This window comes from Amblyraja radiata, chromosome 29 (assembly GCF_010909765.2).
Source record: "Amblyraja radiata isolate CabotCenter1 chromosome 29, sAmbRad1.1.pri, whole genome shotgun sequence".
Taxonomy (NCBI): domain Eukaryota; kingdom Metazoa; phylum Chordata; class Chondrichthyes; order Rajiformes; family Rajidae; genus Amblyraja; species Amblyraja radiata.
Window position 1 is genome coordinate 31,359,863 of NC_045984.1, and position 22,057 is coordinate 31,381,919.

Sequence of the window (22,057 nt, forward strand, 5' to 3'; positions counted from 1 at the left end):
GGCAACCGGTAACTAGCGGGGTTCCGCAAGGGTCGGTGTTGGGACCCCAGTTGTTCACAATTTATATAAATGATTTGGAGGAGGGAACCAAGTGTAATATATCAAAATTTGCGGACGATACAAAAATGGGAGGAAAAGTAGGGGATGAGGAGGATAGGAAGAGTCTGCAAAAGGATATAGATAAGTTAGGTGAGTGGGCAACAACTTGGCAGATGAAATTTAATACTAATAAATGTGAAGTCATTCACTTTGGGAAAAAAAATGATAGGGCAAGTTATTTTCTAAATGAGGAGGAGCTGCGTTGTAATGCAACGCAAAGGGATCTAGGGGTATTAGTACATGAATCACTAAAAGTCAGTATGCAGGTGCAGCAAGCAATCAGGAAGGCCAATGGAGTTTTGGCCTTTATTGCTAGGGGGATTGAGTATAAAAACACGGAGGTCTTGCTGCAGCTGTACACAGTATTAGTGAGACCACATTTGGAATACTGTGTACAGTTTTGGGGTCCATACTTAAGAAAGGATGTACTAGCCCTGGAGGCAGTGCAGCGAAGGTTTACAAGATTAATTCCTGCAATGAGGGGATTGACATATGAGGAAAGGTTAAGTAGGCTGGAACTCTACTCTTTGGAGTTTAGAAGAATGAGAGGCGATCTCATTGAAACGTATAAGATCGTGAGGGGCCTTGATCGGGTGGATGCACCGAGGATGTTCCCAATGATCGGGGAAACTAGAACTAGGGGACATAGTTGCAGAATAAGGGGGGGCTCTTTTAAAACTGAGATGAGGAAGAACTTCTTCACCCAGAGGGTGGTTAATTTATGGAATTCACTGCCCCAGGGAGCAGTGGAAGCAGAAACATTAAATATATTTAAATCTAAAATAGATGGTTTTTTAGCTGCCAAGGGGATAAGGGGCTACGGGGAGAGGGCAGGGATATGGACCTAGGTATGGTTAGTATAGTAAGACCTGAGTGATCTCCTGGACAAGTGCCGATCGCCTGGATTGGGGTCGGAGAGGAATTTCCCGGATTTTTTTCCCGAATTGGACCTGGGTTTTTATCCGTTTTTTTGCCTCCCCCAGGAGATCACGCGGTTCTTGGGGTGGAGAGGGGAGATAGAGGTATAAAGGGGAGGGTAGTGTCTTGTGTTCTGTGTCTTGTGTCTACTGTTTGTGGGTAAGGGTGTCTGTTTAGTGTTCAGCCATGAGCGAATGGCGGTGCGGGCTCGACGGACCTGGTGGTCTACTCTCGCACCTGCTTTCTATGATTCTATGATTCTATGAAAACCAAAAGTTCATCCAGTATCTATAATATAATAAAGCTATAAAGGTTTAATGGTGTGAAGTGAAAACTGTTTTTATAGAGACGGCCCACAGAATTCATATTTTAAATTATAGTGCAATTGCCCTTTGCAACAAAGAACTCTTAACAAAAGTGAAGTCGACAAATTGCCGGCTAGTTGAGACGTTTGCAATCTTCTTTTAGTTTTAGTTTATTATAGAAATACAGCGCGGAAACAGATCCTCCGTCCTACAAAGTCCACATCGGCCAGCAATCCCCGCACACTAATACTATCCTATACACACTAGGGACAATTTACACTTATACCAAGCCAATTAATCTACAAACCTGTACGTCTTTGGAGTGTGGGAGGAAACCGAAGATCTCAAAGAAAACCCACGCAGTCCCGGGAAGAACGTACAAACTCCGTACAGGCAGCAACCGCAGTCGGGATCAAACCCGGGTCTCCGGTGCTGAAAGGCAGCAACTCTACTGCTGCGCCACCGTGCAGCACGAGAATAACTTCTATACAGTTGTCAGTATGTCAGAAGAATAATCATCTCCTGGGTTTCTGTTCCCCCTTTTTGACCTTCCTCTGTCTTCCCTTCTGATTGTGTCTCATTTATTTATCTCCACGGTTCTACTTTTCATTGTTCATATTGTTGTTTCCTATGCTTTTGTATGTGGAGATGGCACCTCATGAAAGGAAGCACTCTCTGGTGGAGAATACAAAAAAATGATCTACCAAGAAGATTGTGGACACCTTTCCTGTTCCGCATCAAGGATAAAGGAAAAATTCCAGACCACAGGCTGCATTTCCACTGATAAATATGAAGTGGCACCCAGGAAGCAGCTGCACAGAAAGGCAAAAAGTAACAGTTGGAAGAAAAATTGTATTCAAGGTGTGAAGGAGCAAAGAGGACAGATTGGAAATGGAAGATGAAAGATGTTGGGAAGGAACTGGGAACAGGAACATTTCATTCAAATCCAAGCCAGGGTAAGCCTTGCTATTAAAAAGATTTAGATATACAAAATCCTCTGCAAAGTCATATGAAAAGCCTTACGAGATTTCATAGAAACATAGAAAATAGGTGCAGGAGTAGGCCATTCGGGCCTTCGAGCCTGCACCGCCATTCAATATGATCATGGCTGATCATCCAACTCAGTATCCTGTACCTGCCTTCTGTCCATACCCCCTGATCCCTTTAGCCACAAGGGCCACATCTAACTCCCTCTTAAATATAGCCAATGAACTGGCCTCAACTACCTTCTGTGGCAGAGAATTCCAGAGATTCACCACTCTCTGTGTGAAAAATGTTTTCCTCATCTCGGTCCTAAAAGATTTCCCCCTTATCCTTAAACTGTGACCCCCTGTTCTGGACTTCCCCAACATCGGGAACAATCTTCCTGCATCTAGCCTGTCCAACCCCTTAAGAATTTTGTATGTTTCTATAAGATCCCCCCTCAATCTTCTAAATTCTAGCGAGTATAAGCCGAGTCTATCCAGTCTTTCTTCATATGAAAGTCCTGACATCCCAGGAATCAGTCTGGTGAACCTTCTCTGTACTCCCTCTATGGCAAAAATGTCTTTCCTCAGATTAGGTGACCAAAACTGTACGCAATACTCCAGGTGTGGTCTCACCAAGACCCTGTACAACTGCAGTAGAACCTCCCCGCTCCTATACTCAAATCCTTTTGCTAAATCTTGCAATTTAAAAGCTTTTTTTTAGTATTGAAAGAGCAGGCTTATCTGATGTCCTGAGGGAGGAAAAGATGCAATTCTGTACATCACACCCAAATTTGACAGGGGGCAATTTATAAAGATCATTAAACCTTATGAAAATCTTTTGAAAACTGTCTTGGAACCGTGTGTGGTTACAGGTTCTGGATACCAGATCAAGCTTTTTCAGAACTCAAAATTATATTAATAGGCACAATAGGGACGATACTAGAGCCGGACAAGCAGAATTTCCAGACTGCACGTGACATTCTTTCAATTAAAGAAACAAGGAATGGCAGATGCTGGTTTACAAAAATGGACACAAAGAGTCCTGGAGTGACTTAGCGAGTCCAGCAGCATCTCTGGAGAACATGGGTAGGTAACATTTCAGGTCAGGACTCTTCTTCAGACTGAAGAAGGGTCCCAAGCCGAAATGTCACCTATCGAAGTTTTCCAGAGATACTGCCTGACCTGTTGAGTTACTCCAGAATTTTTTGACTCTTTCGATTGAATTGCTTTTAGATGCCATATGAGAGAATAATCAATTTTCCAGTGAACATGGTATGTTTCAAAGAAGCAAGCGACTGAAAGGGAATTCAAGAACCCGGGCACAAATGTGTGAAAGGGAATGTGGGTACAAGAACCAAATATGATACCATATAACTTTATTTATCCCAGGAGGGAAATTGATCCGGCAGCAGTCATAAAACAGAAAATACATGAAATTAAAGTGACGAGTGGAAAGGATTGGGGATGTGCAAAGATTGGGGGGGGGGGGGGGGGGGGGGGGGGGGGAAGACAGTCTACCCCACGACAGTCGGTGGAGGAGTTGTACAGTTTGATGGCCACAGGGGGGAAAGATCTCCTGTGGCGTTCTGTGCTGCATCTTGGTGGAACCAGTGTTGTTGAAGGTACTCCTCAGGTTGACCAGTGTGTCATGGAGGGGGTGAGCTGTATTGTCCAAGATGCTCTGCAGTTTGAGGAGCGTCATCTCCTCCAAGACCACCTCCCATGAATCCAACTCTGCCCCCAGGACGGAGCCAGCCTTCTTGAAGAGTTTGTTAATCCTATTGGCGTCTGCAGCCTTCGGCCTGCTGCCCCAGCACATGGCAGCAAAGAAGATGGCACTGGCTACTACCAACTGGTAGAACATCTGCAGCATCTTACTACAGTTGAAGGAACGGAGCCTTCTCAAAAATGAGCCCGAAGACAATCACGTAACAACTTGTCACGAAACACCTCCAAGACTAAGGAGCTGATTATCGACTTCAGGAGGTCACAGAAGGGGGAATACGCCCCAATCTCCACCTACGGGGACAGTGTGGAGAGAGTGTCCAGCTTTAAGTTTCTGGGCACTCACATCTCAGAGGACCTCACATGGTCCACCAACCGCTGCGCTGGTCAAAAAGGCACAGCAACGACTGTTCTTTCTGAGAACATTGAAAAGGACTGGTCTGCCCCAACAGCTGCTGACAACGTTCTACCGCTGCATCACAGAGAGCATATTAACGTATGGCATCTCTGTGTGGTATCTCAGCTGCACGGAAGCGGAGAGGAGAGCTCTTCAGCGCGTCATCCACAGAGCGCAGAAGATCACTGAGACACCGCTACCAGCCTTGGAGGGCATCTACCACACACGGTGCCTCAGGAAGGCCGTCAGCATTCACAAAGACTCCTCACACCCTTGTAATGGTCTGTTCGAACTACTTCCTTCCGGCAGACGTTACAAGGCCTTCTACGCCCGAACCTCCAGACTCAGGAACAGCTTCTTTCCCAGAGCTATAGCTGCTCTGAACCGGCCCTGCTGCGTGTCCCCCACCCCCATGGACTGTCTCCCTCGGATGTTCACGTCGCACAGACACATCTGCACTTTGGTCTGTTTTTGACTATTTTACTGTTGTAATGTTCTTTGTACAAACCATGTTCTCGGGGTATCTAAACCTAAATTTTAGTACTTACTTAAGTTATGATGTCGGATGGAAGCTGCATATCCAAATCTCGTTGCACTTATGTGCAATGACAATAAAAGATATTATTATTATTATTATTATACTGATACCAAACCAGCAGTTTGAACCAGACAAAACTTCTTATGCCCTTGTTTTCTCTTCTGTGATGGAATTGTTTCAGTTGGATGATTCAGTCACTGCAATACCTGCATTTCTGCAATCCAACCTTTCTTCAAAAAAGAGGCAATCTCTTTTTCCCCATTTACACATGTAAACAGGGAGGTTCAATGGTTCTTTATTATCTCTGATACCGAGGGACAGTGAAATTCTTTTTTTGCATGCAGTTCAGCAAATTATTACCAGACATAAGTACAATCCTAGATTAAGTACAAAGTGTATAGAAATAGCCGATTGAGACCTTATGCAGGAGCTGGCCATAAAGGCCCGTTGCAGCCGTCGTGCTGCTTGCACGGTGGCACGGCTTGCACAACTGTTGACCACGTCACGGGGAATGTAGTAGACTGCTAAAATCAGTTAAGGGCCTGTCCCACTTGGCGATTTTTCCGGCGACTGCCGGCGTCATTGACTGACGTATCAGGGTCGCCGAAAGATGTTGAACATTTCAAAATCCAGCGGCGACAAAAAAAATGTTGCGACACTTGAGGAAGCACCGCGCGTCAATACGTCATCACGCCACGACTTTTCGGTGACCTGATACGTCAGTCAATGATGCCGGCAGTCGCCGAAAATATCGCCAAGCGGGACAGGCCCTTTACAAAGTCCATATCAGCACCTCCATTTCATGGTGCAAGTAACGAATATCCCATTTATACTTAAAAAGATCAACTTGGGAGCGATTGGCAATGTAGTGATATTCTTTATCAAAATGCTAACCTTTTTAAACTAAACATTAATGGCACATTGTATCCACCCAAAAGCATTTTTGCTCATCTTAACTTATGTTCCGTTCTCTCCTTTCTTCCACAACTTGGACCCATCTCCCACTCATTTTCAAGTACATTCTTTCAGCCTCCAATGCAATGAATTGTACTGATTTGTTCTTGCTTCAAATACTTTGCCTTCAGCCTTGTGCAGCAACCCACACTAAGCATACTACGGGCACGTTTCCATTACTGCCTTTGCTCAAGCACTTTCAAGCACTTGTCCGCCCACTATCCAATTCAACTCATCAGTTTCAGTTTAGTTTATTGATACGTGTACCGAGGTACAGTGAAGATCTTTTGTTACGCGCTATACAGGCAGCAGAAAGACAATACCATTCATGCACCATTCAGTTCATTCTATCCTACCCTCGCACCTCTGCTCTCACATTTCCCAACACATGCCAATTCCTTTTCTCCTTCTCTCCTAATTCATCCACTCCATAACAACTTGCATATATATAATGCTTTATTGTGAAACAAAATAGCCAGCCAACTTCAAATAAAGCGAGAACATTTAACACTACAACTGGAAGAGGAAGGTTAAGAGACCTCATCAAAAGCTTATTCAAAAACAGAGGTCCACCATTGGGACAGAACAAGATAGACACAAAATGCCAGAGTAACTCAGCGGGACAGACAGCATCTCTGGAGAGAAGGAATGGGTGACGTTTCAGCTCGAGACCCTTCTTCAGACTGAGAGTCGGGAAGAGGGAGATATTGAGATAAAGAAGTGTAAGGTGTGAGAACGAGACATCAATGGGTGTGGAGATCAAAGAAAATGTAGAATAGATCATTGTTAGCTAGGAGAAGGTAACAATAAAGCAAACAGAAAAAAAATGTAATCAGGGACAGTCAGACTGGTCGGAAACTGGGGAGGGGGAGGGGGAGGGATGGAGAGAGAGAAAGTGTGGAAGAAAAAGTTCGTGGGAATCGGCAAAGTAAGATTAGACGTATTACCTCCAGTCTGGGAAAGTGACGAATTGTGGATGGTGAATTTAAACATGAAATGGGAGGAGATAACGAAGTTTATTTACATTTCTGAAAAGTTACAATAGATCACCCGCACCCCCTGCCACTAGTAGCGTAGATACGTTGCAGTAAATGGGAGGCTTATGATTAGCTTGGGATGGGGATGGTGACGTGGGCCGCTTGATAGATGAGATAGAATTATGTCAAGATTCGCGTGCATTGTGTTTGAATTGTATTAATCATCTGTTGTTGAATAAGATTAACATAAGCGAACAGTATGTTATGACTAATGAAACAATTAGTACTATGTCGTTGATAGAACATTTTCGTAGAATAGTATTTAACAAAAGTTGTTTTCTGCACAGTATAACCGACAGCTAATTCTGCTGTGAAGTCAGAGAACTGGTAGGTCGTTTACTGCTGCTATCTCCCCATGATATCATGCAATAAAGTCTCTTGAAGCAAACCTGTAACTTTTTATTTTTTCCTTTAATTTCCCTCCAAATTAATTTATTCGACAGAAAGCAAGGGTTACTCGGAGTTAGAGGTCAATATTCATACCACTGGGGTGTAAGCTGCCCAAGTGAAATATGAGGTGCGGTTCCTAACTTGAAGTTAGAGAAGTCAATATTCATACCGCTGGGGTGTAAGCAGAGTGTAAGCTGGATCTGCAGTTCCTTCCTGCACATTAGGTCAGAACATTTCAGTTGAATTTCCCCAAAAAGTAGTGCTCAGCTGGAAGAAACTTCTGCAGACAATGACAGGACAAAGGAGTAAGGGAGAGGAGCAGAAAGCCCATGGGGCAGGACTGAAAGCAATAAAAACGTAATAAAGATAATCTTACAATGTTATTCAAGTTCAAACCTATCAGAATCTACTGTCAATCACACACTACCAGAACATCATGTCCAGGATGAAATTTATTTCTGAAACTTAAATTGTAATAATTTAATAATGGCCCTCCTGCCATCAGAACTTCTGCATTTCTATCCTGAAATACGCAACTTACATCCAACACACTGAAATGTTGTATCTGCCACATTGATACACGGTGACTAAACTTAACAAAGTATTCACAAAACTCATAAAATATGCTGGATTGAAAGTCATCAATATGCAAAATTGTTCTCCCATTAACACTCAACAGGAAAAACAACCAAAGCTAGATTACTTCTGTAAATGCTGATAAACAGAAAATTAATGAAGATGATCTTACAATAGTATTTGTGTGACAAAAAAGCAGCGTTCATTACCATGTTAAGTGGGCGATGACAATATTTTTTCAAATATAACCTTACGTGCAGATTCAGTCAAGAAGATAATCAAGGAAAAATATTACATTTTCTGATAATAAAACAAGGATTATAAATAAGAAACTAAAATTACCCTGCTCCAAGTAATGGATGGTTGAAACACATTTCCAGAGCAGTCACTTAATTTGGACTCAAGAGACTCCTCTAAAAAGAATCAAGATGCTGGTTGAGAAGTGAAAACTTTAAGGCATTTCATAATTCATAAAAAGATAACCAAATTATAATTCACTGCCGATCTGTTGTTTAATAAAATGAAATATAATTCAATCAGTGCCGTGGTAGAATGCTTACCTTCTGTCCTTTCTCGTTTTTTTGGAATACAAAAACAGGCGGTGCAATGGCAGGCTTCTCTGTGAACAAAGAACAGACAAGAAATTAGCATGTACATTTTAAATCACAACTACCTTTCAACCAAATGAAAACTGCTGAAAACATTCAGTCCATTAAAACCCATCTGTAACCAATCCCTCTTACTCCACATTCCCTTCATTCATTCATTCATTCATGAATCGCACTTCTTCACTTTCTCCAACATATATCTCATACTTCCATTTTACAGGTGCATTGTCACACATGTGCACAAGTCCAAACAGTATATCCTTTCTCCCTCACATTTCCGCTTCCATCTGAACCACAGGACCCTCCAAACCTCCACATGCTTCCTTAACTCATGCAACAACACTAACCCCATTCAGTCCTCTCCACAGAATGCACGTCATGGACAATATGCCACGCATAACCTAGTTGCACATCCTATCTTCATATGATCTCCAATACCATCACATACACTATCAAGCACACTCATCACACTTAAGTACTCTGTACTCCTTACATTATCTCTGACACACATATCCATATAACCATATAATATAACCATATAACAATTACAGCACGGAAACAGGCCATCTCGACCCTTCTAGTCCGTGCCGAACACGTATTCTCCCCTAGTCCCATATACCTGCGCTCAGACCATAACCCTCCATTCCTTTCCCATCCACCCTGCCCACCTCCGCCAGAGGAGGTAGTTAAGGCAGGGACTATCACAACATTTAAGAAACAGTTAGACAGATACATGGATAGGACAGGTTTAGAGGGATATGGGCCAGAGGCAGACAAGTGGGACTAGTGTACATGGTCGGTGTGGGCAAGTTGGGCCGAAGGGCCTTTTCCCACCCTTTAAGACTAAATGATTATACAAAACATATGAATCTCACACGATTTAATTTAGTATTTACAAGCACATAATAATCTATTTTGCTTTCTCACCCATATGCTTACCCTCATTCTTACCACCGAAGGGTTTCGGCCCGAAACGTTGCCTATTTCCTTCGTTCCATAGATGCTGCTGCACCCGCTGAGTTTCTCCAGCACCTTTGTCTACCTTTCTCCATGCTATACCTCGCTACTTTCAGACACATTTGTATACTGTACATTATTGTGACAGCATGCTCATAATCACCACTCTAACATGCAGACACTCACTCACAATTGCCTTACATCTCCCTTCTGCTTTACATCACACATACAATTCCTTGTGCTCTCATTCTTTTCATGTTTCTCACTTAAATCTTTCCAAACGTTTCTCTTTACAAATACTATCATACCAAACATATTGTCATAAACTTTCAAAGTTAATGTGCACTCTCTACTCCTCACACAAGGAAAAAATGATTACAAGGGAGTTAGTAAAGAGCATAAAATAATAATATACTAATTCTGTACAGGCGTTTAGCATTGATTCCTGTAACAAGGACAGTCCCACACAAAATACCGAGCAGAATGTTCTCACAGGATTGCCCCAGTGCTCGTGGATACACAGTATAAGAGTATATTCACAATTAACATCAATGGATTTGGTGTTAAGAAAACAAAAAAATGCAGGAAATGGAGATAGCGGAAAGATGCAGTTAATGTAAAATTTTAGCGATATATTATCACTGAATGGAAGAACAAGCTCATTGATCAGTCTGAAGAAGGGTTTCGGCCCGAAACGTTACCTATCTCCTTCGCTCCATAGATGCTGCTGCACCCGCTGAGTTTCTCCAGCATTTTTGTGTAAGCTCATTGACTATGTGGGCTGCTCCTGAACCTCTCTCATATTCTTATTCTCTCACTCCTGTCCTCACTTCACACACAGGTGCCCCACACCATACAGTTGTCTGTCTCACACTGCCCTCACACAGTCGCTAACATACCACTCGTATTCAACCTTGCTACCAAACATAGACAAGCCATGCCATTATGGTATGAAGATTCATGCTTTCCATATCCAATAACACATATGCAATACTGAACACATACCTCTTACACACGCGGTTCCTCTAATGTATCCCCTGGACACAAGAACACACTTTCACTCGAAAATACTACTGTCAAATTTGCTTTTAGTTCAACAGTAATGAAATATACCATGAGAAAATGGTCAGGAGTTTTCTCATTTGGAAACGAGCAAAATATACATCGGCATTGCTGGTTTAACAGAGTAACTGCAAATCAGTGCAGCACTGATGTCTGCCAGTCCATTATTTGTCCTGGTTTTTTTTTTTGAATGAGCAATTGTTTATTTTTCTTAGAGCGCTGTAAATTAATACATCTCTAATTTGTAACAAATTCACATAATAACTTTACTGTACAATTCAATGAAGCTGGTTTTGAAGACCACTTTTAAAAAAGTGTTTAGAGGTTTTTTTTTAAATATTCAATTATTTAACGAACTCCACTTTGATAGATTGTTTGGAATGTTTCAACCAATCTTTAGCAATGTATCCCACTTTCACATCCACTCCCTACACACTAAGAGCAATTTGCAGAGGCTAATTACCCTACAAACCCGGCGTAATCCCACACAATCACATGAACATGCAACTCCACACAGAATACTCCAAAGGTCAGGACAAACACTCTGATGCTGCGAGGCAGCAAATCCATCACAGTGCCACCTAAATTATAACTTTTATCAGTTCTATTAAGTTCTTTAAAAAAAAATGTAATCCAGTTTCTCCCTATATCATTCATCTGAGGCGCTATTCTATAAATCTTTCCTTCACCCTCTGAAACTTTTCCCAAAGTACAGTATTCAAAGTACTCCAGTTGGGGGCACGGCAATGTTTTATAACGGTTAGGTATGAATAATTTCTCATGTAGTTGACAACCTTATTTATGAATCCAGCTATTCTGCATGCCTTCAAAAACAACCCTTCTCAACATTCCCTCTACATTCAAAGCCTTTGAGTACTTGTGTCCTGAAGTCTTTGTTCCCCACAGGTGCTAAATGGCCTATTTCTAGTGCTAAAATTGTGTTTCCATGTTATATTCCAAAATACTCCTTTCATTATCTATTATACCAAATATTTCAATTAAGTTACTGATACAACATTTTTCTTTGTTAACTCAGATATTTCCAAGTGCCAGTTAATTTCATCTCAGATTGGTGCATTTAAATGTTGCACTGTTATGGTTATTATGGCTATTAATTTATAATATTTTTGATTTTTATATTATGTGTGTTATTGAATTTATAGGTCTGTTAAAGTACAGCAAGTAAAAATGTCATTGTTCTGTTGTCAATAGGTATGACAGTTAAACGCTCGTGACTTGGTACATGATGCAGTGAATGTAGTGGGGGAAACGTATGCTCAGGGTGATTGACATGGTGACAATCACTCGAGCTTCGTCCTGCATGGTACAGAGCATTGAGTTGTTGGCATTCATGGAACTCATCCAGGCAAATGGGATACTTCATCACACTTCTGATCTGTGCAATGCAGATGATGGAAAGGCCTTTGGTGTCAGGAGGCGAATCACTCACCACAGACAAGAAGCCTCTGATCTGCACGTACAACCGCAGTATTATGGCTGGTTCAGTTGAGTCCTTGGTTAATGTTAATGATAGTCACAGGATATTGATTATGGGCGACTCAATCTTGAATGTCAATGGGAAGCATTGCAATTTGGATTCTCAATTTTTGGAAATTATTATTGTCTGGCACTTGTGTGGCATGAATGAAATGTGCCACTTCACCCACGCCAGCATGTTGTCTATATCTTGCTGCATGCAGGCACAGACTCTTTCATTTGACGAGGATCGCAATGTTCAATTTCAATAGCACCTTTATCAGCAAACATCACACTTTTGATCTATTGACAGAAGAAAATGATGTAGCAGTTGAAGATTGGGCCGAAGATAATGCCCTGATGAATCTCTAGCAATGAGGCTTTGGACGGAGATGGTTGGCCTTTGACAAATGCAACCATCTTTCTTTGTGCAAAGGATGCCTCTGGCCATTGGAGTATTTTTCCTGTGACACACATTGATTGAGTTTTACCCGCATGTCTTGATGCCACAGCAAGTCAAATGATGTCTTATTGTACAGGGAAGTCACTCCGGAACCAAGTGATTGTGGTAAAACCCAAAATTGGCATCAATGAGCAAGTGCTGTTTAATAGCACTATCGATGACAGTAGAATATTCGGGAAGAAGAGCCAAATTGGTTTGGGTAGTTTTTTTGCAATGCTAGTTGGAAGGCAACTGAATTTTGCTACTGAACTGGAACAGTTTAGCAGAGGTACGTCTAGTTCTGGAGCACAGATCTTCAGTATTACAACCATGATGTTGCCTGACTCCATTGACTAAGCCACATTCAGTGTTCTCAGCCATTTCTCAATGTCATATAGAGTGAATCAAATCAGCTGTTCACTGATAAGAAACTCAGAAAGATGCTGAAGTGGATCATCTATTTGGCATGTCCGTCTCAACATGGTTGCCCATGCTTCAACCTCCTCTTTAGCACTCACATGCTAGACTCTTATACCATTAGGTAATGGTAGACTATGGAATATGTCAAGACACAAGGTTACAGATTTACATTTATGCTGCTGTTGATCGTTGTGCCCAGTTTTGAACTGTTCCATTTAGCATATGTGTAGCACTACATAATAAGATGGAGAGCAACTCTATATACAGATGAGCCTCTATCTCTACAGGGACAGTGCAGTGGCCTTGTTCAATGATATCATGGATGCATCTACAGATATATTGGCAAGGACTAGATCAAGTCATTTTGACCTGTCTGGATGAAGGAGTTGGATCCAAATCGCCGACTAACCATTTCCCTCAACAGATGCAGTCTGACCCGCTGAGTTCCTCCAGCAGTCTTTTTCGCACTGGGTCAAGCATATTTGTCCTTTAAATTGCTTTACTCAATACCCGCCGCAAACTCAATTTGCAGCTTTATCCTTCAGAATTTGATCAGCTTGATCTAGGATGGTGATGTCAAGCTATTTCTGTAAATCGATATAAGTGCCCCACTCAGAATACATTCTGTGCTTCTTCCAAGTGTCGTTCAACATGGAGTAGCACTGATTCATCAGCTGAGGGAGGAGGAACAGCATGTCTCCTTTCCAACGTATGACCTAATGCCGTGAGTCTTCCTTGGATCTGGAGCTGATGTTGAACAGGGGATACTCTCTCTAACAGCTGTATACTACAGTGCCACCACCTCTGGAAGGTCTATCCTGCCAATGGGACATAAACAGTCAATTTAAAAGCCTCTTAAATATTACCATGGTGTTTGTTTCCACCACCACCACCCCTGGTATACCACGCATACCCACCATTCTCTATGCAAAATGTTTGCCCCACACATCTCCTTTAAACTTTGCCCCTCCCACCTTAAAGCTATGCCTTCTCATCTTTGACATTTCCACCCCACAAAATGTCTGCCTACCTTTCTATGTCTATTATCATGTCATACACCTTCATCAGATTTCTCCACTGTTTCCATACTGCTTGAGTCCATCAGTCTAGGTCACCCCTCAACCTCGAACGCTCCAGAGAAAACAATCTAAATTTGTCCAACTTTTCCTTATAGCACAACTAATGAAAGCAAGTATATCATATGCTTGCTTTACCACTCTTGGGGAACTATGGACTTGGACCACAAGATTCTTCTGTAAATCAATGCTGTTAAGGGTCTTGCCATCAACTGTATACTTTCCCATTATATTTGTCCTCCCAAATGGTGACACTCCACACTTGCTCAAATTAAACTCACTCTACCATTTCTTCAACCATACTGTAACCAATCCATATCCCACTGTATCCTTTGACGGCCTTCTTATAAATCTTTCCGTAAGATCACCCTTTATTCTTCTCAATTCCAAAGAACACAGGTGTAATTTGTTTTGCATTTTGTTATAGAACAACCATCTCTTCCCAGGAATTAACCTTGTGAATCTTTTACTGCTTCCAATGCCAGTATATCTTTTCTCAAATGAGTGCAAAATCATATATATTCCAAGTGCGTCCACAGCAACATCTAATACTAGTGACAATATGTCCTTATTTCAGAGCTCCAATACCCTTACAAAAAAAATCAATGTGCCATTCTAACCCTCTCGCAGTACCAGCCTGATAACTTTACGTGATTTAAGTGCAGAGATCATTTGTACTTTGTGCAAATGTTATCAGTGCAACATGCACCCCCGCCTATTTTAGTCTGATCAGCAAATATATGTTACTCTGCCCCCTACTCCGTCATAAATAATTGAGGGTTAAGCAACGGTCCTTGGGGGAAGCCACTAGTACCATTCTTCAAACCTAAAGAAGGCTATTTATTCTGATATCTTGCCGTCGATACGACAACCAATCTTCGATCCATACTAACACACCTGCCCAAAGTTCTCATTTTGTGCATCAACCTTTTATGTCGCATTGTCACAAGCCTTCTAGAAACCCAAATGGACGTTCTCCTCAACCTATTACCAAGTATTTGGAGGCTCAGTCCACCTAAACCTACCTGATCTCCCGGTTGCTAACCCCCTCTCATCCCCACACAACCTTTCTGTCCTAGGCCCCCTCCATTGTCAAGGAGAGGCCCAGCGCAAATTGGAAACAACACCTCATATTTCGCTTGGGCAGCTTACACCCCAGTGGTACGAATATTAGCTTCTCTAACTTCAAGTAACCTTTACCTTCCCTCTCTCTCTCCATCCCTTCCCCTTCCCAGTTATCCGACTAGTCTGACTGTCCTTGTTTACATTTTATCTGTTTGCTTTGTTGTAACCTTCTCCTAGCTAACAATAATACAATACAATACAATTTATTGTCAGTGTTATTGTAACAATGATGTATTCTACATTTTCCTTGATCTTCATCCCCTTTGTCTCGTTTTCACATCTTACGTTTCGTTATCTCTGTATCTCCCTCTCCAGTCTGAAAATGGGTCTCGACCCGAAACGTCATCCAGCATTTTGTGTCTATCTAAGTATTTAATGTGCCCTTCCTATATTTTTGACCTATTCAATTTCTATTAACTCCTTCTTCAATTAAGGCAAAGGCAAAGTATTTATATTGTATTTCAGTCAAGATGCTTTTAATTGGTTTATTTAGTTACCTTTTACCAATTATGGATATGGGAGGAACCAGAGCACATGGGAATTTCTACACTGCCACAGACAAAATATATAAGCTCATACATTGATAAAACCTAGTGCAGGATTGAACCTGGCTCACTAGAAATATAAGGTAGCTGCATTACTGTGAAATAACAACATTAACTGCTGCTATAAAGTGTTGCCCCAAGGTGTATTTAGATTTTCTGAAAGCCTTTAATAAGGTCATATAAAGGAAGGTTATAACCAAGGTTATAGCAAAGAGAAACACAAAAAGATGGAATAATTCAGCAGGTCAGACAGCATCGCTGGAGAAAAGGAATAGGTGACATTTTGGGTCGAGACCCTTCTTCAGACCGAAAAAGACTGAAGGGTTTCGACCCAAGATGTTACCTATTCCTTTTCTCCAGAGATGCTGTCTGACCCGTTGAGTTACTCCAGCTTTTTGTGTCTATCTTTGGTTTAAACCAGTATCTGCAGTTCCTTCCTACACCAAGGGTATACACATGGAATGGCTAGTAATATATTGCCATTGATTAAAATTTAGTTAACAGAGAAAAATCTAAGAGGGATTAATTGTCTTTCTCAGGTTGAGTACAGCAAATATTTGTGGTTAGGTCGTCGCTGTGTACAGTTTTTATCTTATAGTACGATTGATAGATATCTGGATATTAAAACCCAGGGGTGGAGGGTGTGCTGAAAAATGAACCCACGTAGAAAAATCAGACATGATCTAAATTAATGACACACCTAGCTCGAGAGTCAAATGAATTTCTTATTATTGTCATTCATGTCTTCCCTCTACTCCATTCCCAAGTCTGTCCTTCAACCTCATATTCTCTCCCACCCACCAACAAACGCACTTCCCCCACCCATTCCCATTAGTCTGAAGGATCCTGACCCAAAACCTCATTGATCCATTCCTTTGCTGACCCTTTGTGTTACTGTGGCACCTTATGTTTTACTCAAGATTCCAACATCTGCCTTCCTTCGTGTCTGTGTTGCCTTTCAATTCTGCACGATGCCCTGACCATACTTCTCCCATTCCGCCAAATTATCTTCTCTTAGTTCACCTCAAATGGCCTCCTCTTGCCAAACTACCTAGCTTTATCCCCCCCAAACCGGATCATGGTCCTTAAAAGGAGGGGAAATGTGCATTTGTTTTCTAAAGCACTTCTTTATCTTAACCCCTTCCTCCACTCTACTCGCTCCCTCTACTCTGATCCGTATTACTTTCCTTCACCCATCTTCAAAGACAGACAGGGATTCCTCTCCTTTCTCCTGATCAGTTTTATCCTGGTGTCACCCTTCTTGCTTCCTATTACTTCACTTTTTCGTCCTAGACTCCTGGCATACCTCCCCCTTTCTTTTTCAGACATATCAGAAGTCTCTTTCTGTCACCTACTTTGGTGTAGCTTGTTCTATTTTTAAACCTTCCCTTTCAGTAATTTCCCCAACCGTATAATCCTTCATTTCCCAAATCATCAAACAGATTATTTCCACTTAATTTTGTCATTAATAATGTGTGCCCTCCCCATCCTGTAACTCAACGAGGCCTCGTTAGCCGGTGTTCTGTTGTGGGTGTGTGTCCTACTCCTCTCCCCTGATGCTCCCATTCATTGGGAAGGGGCTGCCGTAACCCTTCTGGCTGGCAGATGGATGGATATTTCCGCCTTGTGCATGGCGAATTACGCGGCCGAACATGCGCCTTGGTCCGTCCCGCATCCCCGGAGCGCCGTGCCCGTTTTCGCTCCCTTACCTTCGTTCGCCAGATCCGCCATTTTGGGATTCTCCGCGTCCCCACAATGCCCGTCGGACGGAAGGTGGCGGTGCGCACGCGCACGCGCGCTGACCCGTCCGCCCCTCCCCCCCCTCGCCCCGCGCATGCGCCCTCGCTGGCCGCGCCCGCCTCTCGGGGCCGCCGGCGGACGGCCCGGCAGTGCGCGTGCGCGTGCGTGCAACACCTCCCTCCCCCTCCGCACCGCCCGCCTTGGTTCCGCGCATGCGCCTCGCTGGACGGGCGCCCGACGGACAGAAGATCGCAGTGCGCACGCGCGCTGCCCCGGCCGCGCCAATTTGAGTCCGCCTGCCGTCCTGCGCATGCGCCTCGCTGGCCGGGCGCCACTGGCGGACGGCCCTGCAGTGCGCGTGCGCGCCCCTTGCCGTCACCGCCGCCGCCGCCTGAAACTGTATTGTAATAATAATATATTAATTATAATAATAATCACACTTTATTAACCAAGTATGTTTTGCAACATACGAGGAATTTGATTGATTTATTAGCCAATTATGTAAAAGCATACAAAGAATTTGATTTGTCATATGCTGTCTACCCTATGCTGTCTACCCTATCTATGCCTCTCATAAATGTTATGTACTTTATTGGCTCTCCAGCGTCACAAATCTGTCCAACCTCTCCAGTGTTCACCGTACCCCCCCCCCCCCCTAATCCCAGCATAATTCTGCTTCAAACCTCATCTACACCCTTTCCAAAGCCTCCACATCCTTCCTGTAGTGAAGTGAATGAGATGGCCAGTAATATAGACAATAGGTGTAGGAGTAGGCCATTCGGCCCTTCCAGCCACCACCGCCATTCAATATGATCATGGCTGATCATCTAAACTCAATACCCCGTTCCTGCTTTCTCCCCATATCCCTTGCCTTACGTTAGCCCTAAGAGCTAAATGCTCAAAACAATACTCCAAATGCAACCTAGCCAAAGTCCTGTGAAGTTCCATCATGACTTTTTAGTTCAGAGATTCAGCGTGGAAACAGGCCTTTTGGCCCACTGAATCCGCACTGGCCAGCGATCCCCGCACATTAACTATCCCACACACACTAGGGACAATTTACACTTGTACCAAGCCAATTAACCTACATGTCTGTAATTCAGATTCAGATTCAATTTTAATTGTCATTGTCAGTGTACAGTAAAGAGACAACGAAATGCATTTAGCATCTCCCTGGAAGAGCGACATAGCAAATGATTTGAATAAATAATAATAAGTGTCCGGGGGGGGGGGGGGGGATTGGCAGTCACCGAGGTACGTTGTTCAGTAGAGTGACAGCCGCCGGGAAGAAGCTGTTCCTGGACCTGCTGGTTCGGCAACGGAGAGACCTGTAGCGCCTCCCGGATGGTAGGAGGGTAAACAGTCCATGGTTGGGGTGAGAGCAGTCCTTGGCGATGCTGAGCGCCCTCCGCAGACAACGCTTGCTTTGGACAGACTCAATGGAGGGGAGCGAAGAACCGGTGATACGTTGGGCAATTTTCACCACCCTCTGCAATGCCTTCCGGTCGGAGACAGAGCAGTTGCCATACCATACTGTGATGCAGTTGGTAAGGATGCTCTCGATAGTGCAGCGGTAGAAGTTCACCAGGATCTGAGGAGACAGATGGACCTTCTTCAGTCTCCTCAGGAAGAAGAGACGCTGGTGAGCCTTCTTGATCAGAGTTGAGGTATTGTGGGTCCAAGAGAGGTCATCGGAGATGTTGACTCCCAGGAACCTGAAGCTAGAAACACGTTCCACCTCCATCCCGTTAATGTGGATGGGGGTGTGCGTGCCGCCCCTGGACTTCCTGAAGTCTACAATGAGCTCCTTGGTCTTCTGGGAGTTATGGGCCAGGTTGTTGTCAGCGCACCATGCTGCTAAGTGCTGGACCTCCTCCCTGTAGGCCGACTCATCGTTGTTGCTGATGAGGCCAATCACCGTTGTATCATCTGCATACTTGATGGTGTTAGTACCATGTACAGGTGTGCAGTCATAGGTGAAGAGGGAGTAGAGGAGGGGGCTCAGCACACAGCCTTGTGGAACGCCGGTGTTCAGGGTGAGGGTTGAAGAGGTGTGCTTGTCTAACCTAACAGACTGGGGTCTGTTGGTTAGAAAGTCCAGTATCCAGTTGCAGAGGGAGGGGTCGATGCCCAGATTACCGAGTTTGGTGATCAGTTTTGATGGTATAATGGTGTTGAATGCTGAGCTGTAATCGATGAACAGCATTCTTACGTAAGTGTCTCTGTTGTCGAGGTGGGAGAGGGCGGAGTGAAGTGCCGTTGAGATGGCATCCTCCGTACTCCTGTTCTTGCGGTAGGCAAATTGATAGGGATCCAGTGTGGGGGGTAGGCAGCTTTTGAGGTGTGCCAGGACCAGCCTCTCGAAGCACTTGGTGATGATGGGGGTAAGTGCAACTGGGCGGAAGTCGTTGAGGCTTGCCGCAGTGGAGTGTTTTGGCACTGGCACGATGGAGGTGGTTTTAAGGCACGTGGGGACAACTGCTTGGGCAAGTGACAGGTTGAAGATGTCAGTCCAGACGTCTGTCAGCTGCGCAGCACAGGCCCTGAGCACGCGCCCGGGGATGCCGTCAGGGCCAGCAGCTTTACGTGCATTAGTCCTACTCAGTGCCACGTATACGTCGTAGGGGGTGAGTGTGAGTGGTTGGTGATCGGCAGGTAGCACAGCCTTGATGGCTGTCTCTAGATTGTCCCTGTCGAAGGGGCCATAGAAGTGATTAAGCTCCTCAAGGAAGGAGGCGTCGCTGGATGTGGGGGTGGTGTTGGAGGGTCTGTAGTCCGTGATGGCCTGGATGCCTTGCCACATGCGTCGGGCATGTGGCAAGGCTTTGGACTATGGGAGCAAACCAAAGATCTCGTAGAAAACCCAGGGGCTCACGGGGAGAATGTGCAAACTCCATACAACAGCACCCGTAGTCAGGATCGAACCCGGGTCAACTGGCTGTGAGGCTGTAAGGCCTCTACCGCTGCGCCAGCGTTCCTGACTCTTATTCTCATTGCCTAACCTATGAAAGCAAGTATACCATATACCTTCTTTACCACTGCTGTTTGGCATGTTCAGTATTAATTTTTTTTTTAACTGGGATTCAACACACCGTACAAACAGGATCATCAAGTTTGCGGACGACACTACTGTGGTGGGACTGATAAACAACGATGACGAGTCTGCCTACAGGGATGAAGTCCAAAAACTGACCGTCTGGTGTACCAAAAACAACCTGGTACTAAACCCATCAAAGACAAAAGAACTTGTCGTTGACTTCAGGAGGAAGAGGAGAGAGGAACCTGCTCCCTTATACATCAAAGGAGACATGGTGGAGAGAGTCAACGACTTTAGGTTCCTGGGAATAAACATCTCCCAGGACCTCAAATGGAAAATGAACACCGTCACTCTCTTGACGAAGTCTCATCGGCGGCTGTATTTCCTGAGGTCTCTACGGAGAGCTAACGTCTCACAGCCGCTGCTGCTGTCCTTCTATCGATGCGCCGTGGAAAGTATCCTCACCTACGGAATCCTGGTGTGGTTTGCCAGCTGTACTGTGGCTGAGAGGAGGGCGCTGCAGGGAATTATAAAAACTGCGCAGCGCATTACAAACGCTAACCTGCCCTCCTTGGATGACATATACAAGGCCCGATGCTTGCGCAGGGCCATAAATATCGAGAAGGACACATCCCACCCTGCCAACCACCTTTTTACTCTGCTACCCTCGGGGAGGCGACTCAGGTCTCTGCAGGCTCGCACCGGTAGACTAAAAAATAGTTTCTACCCATGTGCGGTAAAAGAGCTTAACTCCAATAGTGAACACTGGGAAGCAAGAAGTAACTTCGAGGAATACCGCTAAATTCTTTTAAACTTTTTACAAAATGTATCTATTATTTTACTATTAACTGTACATATGTGTATTGGTTGTTGTGTTGTATTTCTTTTAACGGAGGAGAAGCAAATGGAATTTCGTTGCTCAATTTTGTTCAATGACAATAAACATATTCTATTCTATTCTATTCTATTCTGGAAATCTGAAATAAAAAGAAAAAATCAGCAGGTCAGCAAACACCTCAGGAACAGCTTGTTCCTCACAGCCATCAGGCTATTAAACACTACAATCTCCAATAAGCTCTGAACTGCATAGACCATTATTGTTAATGCATTATTATTGTTTGTTTTATGTGTGTGTGTGAGTATATTTATATACACACACTGAACCTTTTTCTCGTTTATTATATTGTTTACAGTGCACTATGTTTACATATTCTGTTGTGCTGTTGCAAGTACGAATTTATCGAAGGCGCTGCCTCAAAAAGGCTGGCAGTATCATCAAAGACCCACACCATCCTGGCCACACATTCATCTCCCTGCTACCTTCAGGTAGAAGGTACAGGAGCCTGAAGACTGCAACAACCAGGTTAAGGAATACCTACTTCCCCACAGCCATCAGGCTATTAAACCTGGCTCGGCCAAAAACCATTAATAACCCATTATTTGTTATTTGCACTTTATCAGTTTATTTATTCATGTGTTTTGTAGTCAATGCCTATTATGTTCTGTGTGCTGAAGCAAATCAAGAATTGCATTGTCCTATCAGGGACACGTGACAATAAACTTGAACTTGAACTTCATTGTTCTATCTGGGACATGACAATAAAACACTCTTGATTCTCTTGACCTGCAGAAAGTGAAACAGTTAACATTTCTAGACATTGA

General features: G+C 43.6%; 1 protein-coding gene across 3 annotated transcripts in view; it reads right to left on the reverse strand.

Moving 5' to 3' along the window:
* ranbp3 (RAN binding protein 3) overlaps nucleotides 1-17,418 on the reverse strand; it is an 86,046-nt gene extending 68,628 nt beyond the window's left edge. For all 3 annotated transcript variants that reach the window (XM_033047171.1, XM_033047172.1, XM_033047170.1), the window contains exons 1-2: nucleotides 17,328-17,418; nucleotides 8,468-8,526 (exon numbers count right to left, since the gene is read on the reverse strand). In XM_033047171.1, the coding sequence (XP_032903062.1) occupies nucleotides 8,468-8,526; nucleotides 17,328-17,349 (81 nt within the window). In that variant the 5' untranslated portion in view covers nucleotides 17,350-17,418. The remainder of the gene's footprint in view (nucleotides 1-8,467; nucleotides 8,527-17,327) is intronic.
* Between the last annotated feature and the right edge of the window lie 4,639 nt (nucleotides 17,419-22,057).